Raw genomic sequence first — 14,062 nt, 5'->3', positions numbered from 1 at the left:
TGAAAATACAATGCTCAGGGCCAATATTAAAATAAAACTTCTATCATAGAAGTGCATGAAGGATATAATACCAACTTATTATGACTATTTTTTTTACATCAGTGTAGATAACAAAAATAAAGAAAATATCTAATGAAAATCTAAATAAATATACTTACATGATAACAAATCAAATTATTGTGAAAAGTGTATAAAAATGCATAGTAAAAAATTTGAAATTAAAATAGTCATTTACTGCAAATGTGAACTTTTCATAAAATTTTTGAATTACTTCAGGGGCCAAGTTTAAATGAATTTTACGGACTAATTCCGGCAGATGATCCTTTGGTTGTGCAACCTTTGATGTAGAAATTAGATTTAGTTTTTATGTATTTATTAATTTTTTGACTTTGAAGTTACAACACAGGCTTACCAAAAATTGAGAAAAACTAAAGAAATGAACAATATTATTTACAAAAGCGAAATTTTGTATATCATATTGCTTTCCTTCCAGGTGACTTTTATTATAAGGATGCTTCTTTAGCTCCTTTTGAGCAGTGTGTTACTGTTGAACCTTCCATAACAACTCTTGCTGTTGAAGAAAAAGATGAATTCATTATTGTTGCCTCTGATGGTATTTGGTAGGTTTTTTCTTTCGTATTTATTATTATTTGAAATGTTTTTAGTTATTGGAAAATGCATTTATTATACATTCATGTGTTTCAACTCTCTATAGTAAAAAAATAATAATAATTTCAGCTAACATACCGTGCAATGTTGTCATTTGACCTAAATGTTTTATAAGATTTTAATCTTCTTGAAAAATATTAAGTGACAGGTGGATGCATTTAAATGTTTAAAAATAAGTGATATATTACATATTTATACTTTTCCCAAGATTTCGAGCAAATTTGAAGGCTATTGCTACGCAATAATTATAATTATATTGCTACATGAAAATTATAAAGTTTATCATTTTTTAGACATTAAAAATTACCAAATTTTTTTTTCAATGTACTTCATTGTGTAAATTGAAGCAGTTGCTATTTTCACACTTTGTTCATCATAGTCATTTACTACTTTTAATTTGTGAAGCATATAAAATAGTTAATTTTTTTATTGTTGAGTGATCTTTAGTTGCATAAAAATCACAAAAGGAGGAATTCATATTCAAGAATACTTTATTATTCAAACCAAGGGTGATTGTATTTCAGGTGTTTCCCGGAATTCCACGTTTTTCGTATCATTCTTCCGAGTCTAATAACAAGAAGAAAGACATGTCATTTTTCCTCAAAAATCGAGATTATCGTATCTTTATTCACCCATCATAAAAATTGTACTAGTTTTAAAGTTTAGTTCTATGCTGGTTAATACGTTCGCTGCTGGTCAGGTGAGGATATGATGATAATTATTGTCCCACTGTAGATGAGGGTTTTTCCCAGAAGCAGATTTACTTTTTATAACAAATATATTGAAAAGTTGTAATAAAGCATAATTATGTGCGTCATATTGATTACTGAGTAATATGCAGGCCTTTCCTGATAGAATATTTTGACCACACGCCAGCGCATGATAAGCATTACAGGTAAAATTATTTTCTAAATGCCACATTTCGCGCTAGCGTGTGATGCGTAAAAATCAAACAACATAATGAAAATAAGTTTCAAAATGCATTATTTTTGTATGATTCTTTATTACTAACAAATATTTAATATAAATGAAATATTATAAGTTGGTTACAATGATATTATTACTGAAAATAATATTTTTTAACATTCATTTGTGGGTAATCTTCGCACAATCCAAGCAATAACCGGGAGATCCATCACAAACTTTGCAGATATAAATGGTATCTTTATGTTTCCCTTGGGAATAGCAACTTTTGAATTGCTTTCTTAGAATCTTTCCAGCTTTTGTCTCTTTCCGCATACTCAGCACATTTTCAGATTTAGACTGATCACACACAGGAGCGCAAAGAACAGGTGGCTGTTTCAGTAAACTTCGTATCACGGATAAACAAAAGTCATGCAGTGGTGTATTTTCATTGGAATACTTATTATAGATAACGTTCATCATTATTTCAGGCATGTGATTCTTCCGTGGATTCGCAGATTTCCGCCTTTTTTCAGATTTTTCCATTTTTCGTGCTAATTTCCGCAAAAATTTGTTTTTTGCACAAGTTGAAATATTTTATGAGGGATTTAATTTTCCACGGAGCAAAAGTATTGAGGTCCTCATTCCTCCCTCTGAAGTTTCTCTGAAAATCATTTCCTTGGGATAAAACTGGTTGACCTTTACACAGGGATGAGATTTTTCCTCTTTTTAGCAGATTTCCACTTTTTCGCTTTTTTCTCTTGAATTTCAGCCTTTTTATCAAAAACTCCGATTCTTTAAAAGTTTCTTTTTTTTAAAAATGAATATCCCGCTTTTTTTAAAAAATTTAGTCGTTGAAATAAAATATATTTATTTACGGTTTTCGAAGATAAACAGAAAATTCAAACTACGTCCTAGCTGCTAACCCTTCTGCATTTTTACTTATTTTAGCTATTCTCTACGATTTTACTTACAGAAATAAGATTTTCCGTATTTTTATCCGTCTGCCGGATAACTCGTATTTTCGCAATTCAGATGTCACTGCTTCCTGTTTTCTGGCGTGAGAGCAAACGGGGAAAAAAATGGAGGTGGATTTGCGGTGAAAAATTTTTTTTTGCTCATTCAATTAATCTTGTAAATTTTTATTTATTATGTCTAAACAAAAACAATACAAACAAGCCTTTTAGAAATCCCAAGTCCAGACTCTGCATATATCTCTATTCTTATTCACGCGATTTTAATACCGATCATCAATTTTCGTATTTACCTGATTTAAAAGTTGCGCATTGCGATTCCTATTTACGCTATTTAAACATTCTACATTATGATTCTTATTTACAGGATTTAAAAATCCAATATCGCGTTTTGTATTTATGCATATTTAAAATTGCGATTTTATTATCAAACATTGATTTTCCTATTTACCTGATTTAAAAGTTCAACATTGCGATTCTTATTCAGGCGAATTAAATATCATACATTGCGAGTCTTATTTACGAGATTTAAAAATCCCATGTTGTGATTTGTATTGACATGCTTTTAAAACCCTATGTAGCGATTTGTATTTACGCGAGCTTAAAATCCAATTCGTGATTCGTTTTTAGGGTTGTAATATCAAACATCGATTTTCGTATTCATACTTGCTTTAAAAATTAGACATTGGGATTTACATTCGAGCGATTTAAAAATTGTGCATCGTTATTCGTATTTACGTGATCTGAAAATTACGCATCATGATTTGTATTTTCGAATTTTTTAAATTCGATGTATTCGATGATCATATTCACGTGATTTAAAAACTCATATCAGGATTCATATTCTCTCAATTTAAAATCATGCATTTAATTCATATTCATATATTCATACAATTTTAAAATTATTCATCAGGATTTATAATCACATGGTTTACAAATTTGAAAATTGCACTTTTTTGTCAAATGTTTTGGATATATATATATATATTCATTCTTGGATTTCCTCTTTTTTTACTTTCTGACTACTCGCATCCCTGTTATTTGCAAAATATGCACAAATATTTTTGTGGGTCACCTAATTGTTTTTCTCCCACAAGGCCATAAATTTATTGTATTGAATTACAGGTAGAGGTTTGGTATAACTTCACCTCTTTTGTTTTTCCACCATATAATTTTATATTCATTGGAAGTGTAAGTGACATCCCTCTTATCTTGCCACTTTGCAATCATCACACCATTAGCATACTTTGCTACAGTTTGCCCTTTCTTCAGTTTTTTTTCATTTACATCTTTCGGAAATGTCTTCCTGTTCTTTCTGATTGTCCCAGTGCAATGAGCTTTTCTATCTGCAAGACATTTTGTAAGATCATAGCTGTTATAATAAATATCCATAAATACGCTAGGTCCTACATCCAGCATTCCCTCAAGTAAATTCATAACAACTTTTTGTGTCTGTCCTGTTCCACCTGAATCATCCAACATACCTGTGTATACCATAAATTTCAGAACTATGCCATGAGGGGTTGTTATGCACAATTTGATGCCATATTTGTGACGTTTATTTGGTATATACTGTCTGAATATAAGCCGTCCAGTAGCATTGATTCCTCTAAACTAATCTCACGCCCTGGATAGTATATTTCAGATACTCTCACTTTGAACAAATTCACCATATTTCTTATTTTATACAGTCGTTCCTTTGGAGGTTCTGTATTCTGCTCTGGGATTTTTGCAAAGTGCAATGCCCTCAGTAACAACAAAAACCGATTCCTGCTCATATTTTCTGAAAATGCAAGTAAACCAAACAGTGAACCTGTTTTCCAATAATCTTGTATACGGTTCATTTGTATAGTTCCCATATGTAAAATCAATCCCACGAATACCAAGAGTACCTCTTTTGTGGTGTCCTTCCAGGAATAGATTCGAGAATGTTTCTTTTTTTCACGGTGAAAAAGTACGTTATGAGCATAATCACTAGTTTCAGCGACTATTTCCTCCAAGATATCGTCGGTGAAAAAATGGCAAAAGAAATCTATAGGATTATTACCTGAAACGGTTGGAGCAAACACTCGGATTTTATGGAAGGAAATTTCTTCATTGATGTTGAATCGTTTTCCGAAATTAGCTTTTGCACCATGGCTGAATCATTCTGCTAGCTTGCAGCCTCTTGCACGATTCGCTCTTCTTCATCGTCATCATCAGAATCTGAAATACCATGGGCATTAGTGGGAGGTACAAATTCGTTGTCACTGTTATAACTAAAGTCACTCGGGTACTCATCCGATAGCTCAGCCAACTAATTTGCTATTTCTTCAATCGTTAGGACCTTTTTATTTTGAACTTTTCTTTTTTTTGGGCGTGAAGGCCCTGCAGTATCATCTATATAACTCATATCACAAGATTATTTTTTCAATAAAAAATAAAATATTAATTTCGAAACCTTAATTATATATATATAGTTTATAATCATCACTCCATGCCAATACCAGCAGAAATACTGATCCAATGCTAAATGAACAGGAGAATGAATAATCAGTAAAAGATTTTCCCTCGCCAACACGTGACTGGCTACTGAGACATCACCACACGCTGCCGTGTGATCGGCAGTGAACGTTTTGAGTACTAAATATTGTACAGCATTGCAGAACAGACTACACTATTCATCACATGCATTTTTTCTTTACTAACATAGTAACATAGAAACCTAATTTCAAATAAATTATCAAATGTTGTTTGATTTTCTTTTAGGTTTCGAAGGCAAAATAAACTCTTATATAAAAAGTAACTTTTATTACAAATTCAATTTTAAAAAAAGTTCTCTTTACTGAACAGTATATTTTTGTTGCAAAGTTGTCAAATATTACAGAAATAAATAGAAAGTGCAAAGTATGAGTGTGACTTTCTTCGAATCTCCTGTTTCAATAATTTTATAGTGAAAATTTTGTGTTTTAGGAATTCAATGTCAAGTCAAGAAGTAGTTGATTTCATTACTATGAGACTTAAAGAAGAAGAAAATTTGAGGATAATTTCTGAAGAAGTTAGTATCTCCATTTCGGAAATGTTTATTATTTTCTTTCTTTTGTTGTGTGCAAAGAGCATGGAAATAAATCTTGACGCAGATGGTGTAGTGCATTGCTAATTGATCACCTTCCTCCAAGTCTTTAATCTCTTTAGAGTTGATAAAGCACTCTCAAGTAACTTGAAACAGTAACAGAGAGTTCAGGGTTAAAGAAGCCACTTATCTTGGAAATTCCCTAAAAAAATTTATGGAATGAGTATAAATTTCAGACTAAAAGATAGGTATTGCTTAGGTTTTAGTAACCAAATATTTTAAAAATTTGACCAGGTAGTTAAATATTTTAATAAATTTGCTGAACATATTTTGGAAAAAGTTTAATTAAAAATATTCCTATATATATTTCAAAAATTTACTAAATTTTTGTAAAGTATTGTCATTATTCAGGGTTTTCTTCACAGAAAAAAATGAAAAATTACTCCCTTTCCCAAGAACAGGGTGAAATTCTTAAAATTAAGTGAAATATCTAAAAAAAAAAAAAATAGCTCAACTACTGAAAAAAAGCATCGTTAAATATTAGCAAGGCTTTCTTTACTTTTTTTATTAAAAAGAAATTGGAAATTTATTATTAAAAAACTAATGAATGTGCATCTGCAAAATCATAAATCATTTAATAAAAAGTCACTACTCTTTCTGTATTTAACAACTTTTAAAAGTTTAAGTAAAAAAAAACCTTTAAAATTAAAAAATATATATAACTATCATCTTTTTTGCACTTTTTATTTAGTGTGGTTATAAATATTTATTTCATAAATCATTGCAAAATTTATATTTTATAATTACAAGTACTTTCTTCCAGTTGTTTAGGCTCATTATATCCCCGGACACTAGTGGTGATGGAACTGGCTGTGATAATATGACATGCATTCTTATCAAATTAAATCCTTCAGAATTTAACCATAGTAATGCTTCTGAAAGTCAGCTGACTGGAAATAGTCATATCTCTAACAGTGTTCAGTTAGAACAAGTTGTTGAAAAGTGACTTCATAAGATAAAAACATATGCATCAAAAAACAATTAACCATTTAAGAAACTGTGTAATGGTAAACTATTCTGAATAATATAAGTCAATTGAAATTTAAATTAAAAATTTCATATGTTAAAATTTATGCATTTGTTCTCTGGGCCATAGGTACACCAATACAACAAATATGTTTCTGAAACTTTACTATATCACCTTGAATGGCATGTAAACGAAAGTGTTAAGAAAATATGTGATTAGAATTCTGAAATTCTCTTGAATAAAACAATATTTTTGTAACAAATATTTTTATATTCAATGACTTAATCTGTATTGTTTGGTTTAAATGAATTGATAAGTTTAGATATTTCTTCTCATTTTAAATGCATTTTTTAAATTAATAACTGATTAGTTTATGCACATTTTCTCATTATGAATGAATTTTTAAATAAGAAAACTTTGTTTATTAGTTAAATGTATATCATGTCAATGTAGGTATTAAATTTTTTTAGCCTTTTTAATTTTTTTCAAAAATTTATATTTTTATTTCTTAATCCTTCTTTTGGGGTATAAATAAGTTTGTTAATTATTGTTAAATTTTACGCAATGAGGGAATCTAAGTTCTATTAAGCCAAATCTGTGATATCTAATGTTAATATTAAAAAATATTTGGCTTGGAAGGAAATCCACAAAAAATAAAATCGATGAAATAAAGTAAACCTAATAATGTATTGTCTTGTTATAGAAAATTAATGTAATGTGTGTAATATAAAATTGATCTTTTTATTTATTTGACAGTTATATGTGATAAATATCCCAATAAAATTTTCTCTCAAATATCTTATTTTATCAGTTCTAAAATTCTATTTTAATGTTGATTGTATTAACAAAGGGAAAAAATAATTGTAACTTCCTTAAAAATTTATTGTGAAGCTATTTACATTGTTTTTTCAATTGCACAGCAGTAATATGGTTATATGATAGTCGATGAAAAGAGAAAGATTAAAAAATGTATATATTTAATATTCTGCTTTGTTAAAACCTTTAATAATAATTTTTTCTGAGTTTACATTAAATAGAAGCTAACGATTAAGAGATAGAACTCGACATCTACTCATTAAGGAATGTGGAACACAAATTTATCAACGAATTTATTCACTAAAAAAATATTAAAAATTCAAAATGAATAGAGATTTCAGAAATGAAATTAAGGAGTTAGGAAATCTGTAATGCCTACAGTGGCATGACAATGTATATTCTCATTGTTTTAATAATTTTTTCTGAAAGCTGTTAAAATCATAATACTGAGCAATTTTCCGGGAGCCACAATCTGATGTTCCACAAATAATCAATCGTTAAAAGAGGTAGTATTGTCACGATATTACCAAAATAATTTACATAAATATATTAAACATTTTGCATGAATAAGATTGATGTGTTAATGTTTATGTTATTGCTTAGTGTATAAGTAGTACTATATATACGTTAAGAGTTTTTAAACATTTTTTAAAGGAAAAAAAATGTAGACTATTATATTTTTACTTTTTCATACAATATTACTCTCTTGTTTATTTTGTATGTCTGAAATTTTTTTTGATTAGGTTTTATGGATGTTCTTATATGAATGAAATTTTGAATCAAATAATTTTGTAATTTGTAAAATGTATGTTAATTTTTTTCCTTGTAATTTATTTTTAAAACTATAAAGAGATAATACAGTGAAACTTTCTGGGAGTCAACATATGTTCTACAAAAATCTTATCATTAAAAGAGGTAACAAATTATCAGGGTTTGGATTATTATTAAAATTTACACAAAAATATTTACAAACTAAATTGCATTTCGTTTTAATACACTGAAATCAATAGGTGTAATTTAAAAGTTACTACATGTTAGTTTTTTTAAAAAAAAAAAGATTAACCTTTGTTTCATTTTTTTTTTAAATTTAAGTTTCTTAACTATGAAACAGTTAAGGTGTTTTAATTCTTTTTTTAAAATTGAAAGCAATAGCATTTATTTAAATATTCTTGCTTTCTAAATGTGATATGATAAAATGTCTGCTAGGCTGTTCATCATATCTGCTTGCTGATCAGACTGATTCTGAATTAATGTCAGAAGTAAAAAAAAATATTTCTGTTATTTATCTAAGGGGCATATTTGCTGAGTAAAAGCAAAATTTTTAAATGCATTTTGGAAAAACCAAATTTTGAATCTGCACTTTTAATCTGTTGTTTTTATAGGATTATTTAGTTTTACATGACTTTTTATTTTTTAGTTGATAAAATAAAAAATTTACGCCTTAAAAAAGTGGACATTGGAAGCCCGTAAAAGAGTTTCACTGTGTATTAAATTCAAAATATTTTTTCGCATGATCTGTTAAGTCTAGTCTGTCCATTACAATATGAACTCTTAACAGCAAACCTACCGAATGCTCATCTTGCAATGGTCTGACTGTATATATAAAAATAAATTAAGCATTTATTCTTTCAAATATGCTAGTTTATTTGCTTGAAATCTAAAAGCACTATTTTATCGATGTGTAAATCATTCATCTATAAAGCTGACTCCTGATTTTTATGCTTAAAAATAGCTATTAAATGTAAGATTAGTTTTTATAAATTATCTTTTTCCCTCATTTAAAGAAATTAAATTTTCATTTCTGAAGAAGGAAGAAAAATTTGTCAAAAACTGAGTATTAAAAATGTTCCAGAAGAAAATTTCTATTTATTTTTCCATTTATTGGTCAATAGTTTGAATTATTACACTGGAAGAATGATGCTAAAAACTTTTTTTGTGTTAATTTTTTTAAAAATATGTTGGTAATTTAAATTTTACTTTGGATTATTTCATTTTTTAAGTATTTTTTGTAAGTCTATACTTTGCATCACCTTAACTTAGCAATGTGTTGTAACCTACAATGTATGAAAGAGTCATTTATGGGGGACATATCAAAATTGGTAGTTTTTATTTGCAATTATACTGAAAAGTGAAAGATAAACTCATCAATACATATAATCATTCTGAAAGAAAATTTCTCTACTCAATTGTTTGAAAGAAATATTGCAGTTGTTTAATATTGTTGAATTAAACATCATTTAATGACTATGGAATTAAAAAATCAAATAAAATTGTACCAACCATCTAAAAATTGGTTTATTTTCTTAAAATTTTTCTACATGTGTATGAAATTCTTTTACACTTTAAAGTTTTACAACTTAGAAATGTTTAACTTGATTATGCAAAATTGGTTTCATCTATAAGCTATGTAAAAAAAGTTACTTGAATATTTTTACATTGCTAAAATAATTCCCACCGTAACTTTATTATGTCTGATTTCGCAATTAGGTTTGCTTTTGTAAAAAAATAAATTCTCATTTTAGATTATTTTTATAATTAAGGGAAATATAATTTTATAAAAGCAACGAGTAGTTAGCTGTTTTTAAATATTTATTAGAAAAATTTTTGAATTTTACTTCTTCAATTTCAAAATTTACTTTTTTACTCAAAATTTTCTTTTGTGATAATCATTATCATTAATCATTACATTGGGTACTGTAGCTTTTACAACACTGTCAAGTTAACTTGACACAATGTATAGTTTAACAAAGATTATAGACTATTAGAATTTTAAATAATTTATGTGAAATACTTAAAGCGTAATGATTGTTCTTCAAATAATAAATAAATAAATCCTGTTTTGTGTATCCTGTGTCAAAGTTTGTATCTAGAAATTTTGCTAGTATCTAAATTTCTGATCAAGTATATAATTATCTTTGTTAGAAACATGAATATGAGTTTAGTTATATTTTGGAAAAAACTATTTTATTGTTATCTTCATGAAGTTTGTTTTTTCTTCAACTTTTTCTAGTGGTGCCATACCAGGAGAAAAACTTTTCATCTCAAATTCTTTTTAAATGTCAAATGATTAAACGTTTAGATCAGTGGTGGAGAAACTTTTTTTAAGACGGGCCATTTGTAATAACTAGACAATCGTAGCGGGCCAAAGAATAATGCTTAATCGTTAAAAAATTTATGTGTTCTATAAACATATACAAGAACGCATTCAAGCATTCTCACGACGGCACTCTTAAACGGGCCGTAGTTTCCCCATCACTGGTTTAGATACTGAGAAAGGTTCCTTTGAACCTAGAATTAATAAATATACTGAAATACTGAGAATCAATTTTTTTAAATATCCAACTAAAAATAAATTATGAAAAGATAACTTGTGAAGCAATGATGTTTCCTTCCAATAATTTATTTTGCATTTTGATATTTTTTTTCTTTAATTAAACCTTCATGGCTTACTCTAGGATTGCCTGAACTTACTTTTTTTCTTTTAAATTAGTATTGGAAGTGAATTTGTGACTAAGTTTCTTCCGTGGTATGATGCCCTCTTACGTTTTTATTTCAACTTTATCAACCACATGTTTTATTCAAATATTTTATAATGTGCTCTTTTAAAATAAGTATATGAACATATGTTTATTATCAAAAAGGTGATAATCAATTTTTGTCTTTGTTTCATTTTCTCATTAGCTTTCTCTCATCTTGAGTATATTTTTTGTTGCTTTTTCAACAATTTGTGTTGTATTGTTAGTTATTCATTAAAATAACTTTTAAAAAATCAGGTTTTCTTTTAATGTTGATAAAATGCTGCAAATAGATATGGATCTGCCAATTAAGAATATTTTTGTAAATATTTTATATTGAATTAATTCCACGTTGATTGCAGAATTCTAGCGCAAAGACCGTGGTGCCGTATGTAATAGAAATTGCTGCAATACATCACATAATTATGTATTAAACAGTGTGCCAATTAATAGTGACTAATTTTAAAACTGCTTTCTTTATTTTATAAATAGTTGTGACATAGATACTTCTCAACTAAAAGAATTCTTTTACATATTTGACATAAAGACTTTTGGAGACCAACATTAAAAGAATTTATTTAATGTGTCTGAACTATAAAAATTTTTGTAGGATAGCTTATTATTATAAAAATATGAATTTGCTTAAGTTTAAGGAAAGTTTATATACAGAATACAGAACCTCTCAACTAACAGTTTATATACAGAACCTCTCAACTAACATACCAGAATATACAGTGCGCAAAAAAATAAAGGAACCACCCTGAATGGCTTTTGATCTAATTGGATCTTCCCATTCTAGGACACAATCGTTCCAGGGGGTGGCATCAAATATGCTAATTAATTAGTTTAGTGCAGATATAAGTTGCGAAATCAGACACAAAAACGTACTTTCTATGAATCGTGCCTTTTTTTTCCAGGCGGATTTGGATTTGCAATCTGATCTTGGAAATATAGTCATTAGTTTGGTCAGGTCAGTTCAAGGTTTAGACCCCTTAAAGTTAATTTTGTCATATAACGAACTTTTTAAAGGTACTAAAAAATGTTTGCACACGATTATAAAATTCATATATTCGAAGATAATTCCATGCAAAAAATAAAAGGTAGTAAAATTTTTTTATTTTATTTAATACAAATTTTTTATAGTAAGATATGCAATTTTTTCATAATTTTAAAGAATGCAATTTTACATGGAAAAATACTAACTTGATAGAAATCGTTTGAATAGTTCCTAAGAAATTGAAATATCTGACTTTTTAAAATTTTGATTTCTCAAGAACTATTCAACCGATTTTGCTCAAACTTTGTATATTGCCAAGTAAATTTGCATTCTTTAAAATGATGCAAAAAATTTTATACCTTATAATTTGAAATGTTTTAGACTATTATTCAATAAAATATAATTAATATCACAGGCCTGCGATGAAAAAAATACAAGGGGTCTGATAGCTGAACTTAATGTATTTTTTGGTGCTGAAATGGAAAATAATAATGAAAAATGTCCATCTCGTCACGTTTTTTATAAAAATTCAATTTTACTGGAATTTTTATGAACATTTACCATAAAAAAAATTTCATTTTTGAATTTCTTCCCTTTTTGATAGACCAGCATTCTACTTTGGTCAAATCTACCCCTCTATCACTACTTCCTGTCACCGTCCCTCTCTCTGTAACAATCTTTCTCTACCAATAGCGTCGCGAGTATCCTTATCTAGGTCCGCTGACCTCTCAGAAACACTAGCAAGCGTTATAGGGAGTCATTTTAAAGTTTGCTTTTTTCTGTGCGTTTCGTGAAACATGACTTTGAGTTCAAGACATTTCCCAGATGACTTTTGTTATACATGCGGCGAATATAGTGTAGTTAAAAATCGCATGAGGAGCATTACAAACTATGTAAGACAACTTTACCTCGCATATTTTGACATGAAACTCTGAGATCAGGACAAATCTTGGGCACCTCATAAAGTTTGTGTGCAGTGTCTCAATGATCTACTCTTATGGCCTCAAGGAAAGAAGACTGCTTTTCGATTTGGAATTCCTATGACGTGGAAAGAGCCCCAAAACCACTTTGATGATTGTTATTTTTGTTCCTGGGTATAACCGAAAAAATCAAAGACTAGTATCTAAACCTGGCTCTCGTCCTGAACAAAATAAAATATATCGACCACAGATGGACCATTTGCGGTGATTTGAAAGTTATCTCCATGCTTTTTGGTTAACAAGGGGGATTTATAAAGTACCCATGTTTCATTTGTGAGTGGGAAAGCCGTGACAAGACTTAACATTGCGTCAAAAAAGAATGGCCGAAAAGACAAAATCTTGACCCAGGCACCAAGAACGGTATTCGAAACAGCTTAATTGATCCGAAAAAAGTATTGTTACTTCCGCTACATGTAAAATAAGGTGCAATGAAGCAGTCTGTCAAGGCTGTTCCAAAAGATGGCAATTGTTTTAAATACCTGTGCAAAAAGTTTCCAGATTTATCCCAAGCTAAGTTGAAAGAAGGAATATTTGTTGGTCCAGATATTCGCAAACTCATGAAGGATAAAAAATTTGAGACTAACATGACAGAAACGGAAAAAGAAGCTTGGGTTGCTATCAAAGATGTCAGTAATTTCTGGGTGATTACAAGGATCCTGACTATAAGGAAATTGTAATGAAAATGCTGGACAAATTTAAAACGTTGGGTTGCTCCATGAGTGCAAAAATGCATTTCCTTCACTCACATGTGGACTTTTTCCCTGAAAATTTAGGAGCAGTTAGCAAAGAACAAGGGGAAAGGTTCCATCAAGATATCAGAGATATTTAGCGTAAATATCAAGGAAGATGGGACAAGAACATGTTCACTGACTACTGTTGGATGGTAACTCGGGATAAACCTGAGATTAAGCATGAAAGAAGATCATCAAAATTAAGTTTCAAAGGAAAACGAGTATATACTTAAATAGAAACATTTCTCTTTTGTTTTTTGCTCGTTTTGTTTTTTGTTTCAAACTTTCATATACACATACACAATATTTGTTATTCTTGGTTAATCGTCAATTTTACGTAAGTTATCAAAATAAAAAGAAATTAAAATGGTTTGTTGGTGATTTTCTTCTAGAAACTG

The 14,062-nt window shown here is 28.8% G+C and overlaps 1 protein-coding gene and 1 long non-coding RNA gene across 2 annotated transcripts in view; one reads left to right on the top strand and one right to left on the bottom strand.

Annotated features, from left to right (window-relative positions):
* The window catches only part of LOC107449513 (probable protein phosphatase 2C 6), a gene marked incomplete at its 5' end in the record, with an annotated part of 30,394 nt that extends 22,311 nt beyond the window's left edge, over positions 1-8,083 (top strand). The window contains 3 exon segments of the mRNA XM_043048465.2: positions 494-620; positions 5,499-5,583; positions 6,422-8,083. Coding sequence (XP_042904399.1) covers positions 494-620; positions 5,499-5,583; positions 6,422-6,604 — 395 coding nt within the window.
* Positions 1-14,062, bottom strand: part of LOC139427221 (uncharacterized) — a 423,254-nt gene that overhangs the window by 251,743 nt on the left and 157,449 nt on the right. The window lies entirely within an intron of this gene.

The sequence above is a fragment of the Parasteatoda tepidariorum genome, chromosome X2 (assembly GCF_043381705.1).
Source record: "Parasteatoda tepidariorum isolate YZ-2023 chromosome X2, CAS_Ptep_4.0, whole genome shotgun sequence".
NCBI classification, from domain to species: domain Eukaryota; kingdom Metazoa; phylum Arthropoda; class Arachnida; order Araneae; family Theridiidae; genus Parasteatoda; species Parasteatoda tepidariorum.
Note: the sequence above shows the minus strand (reverse complement) of the source record. Positions and strands in the feature narration are given on the sequence as shown.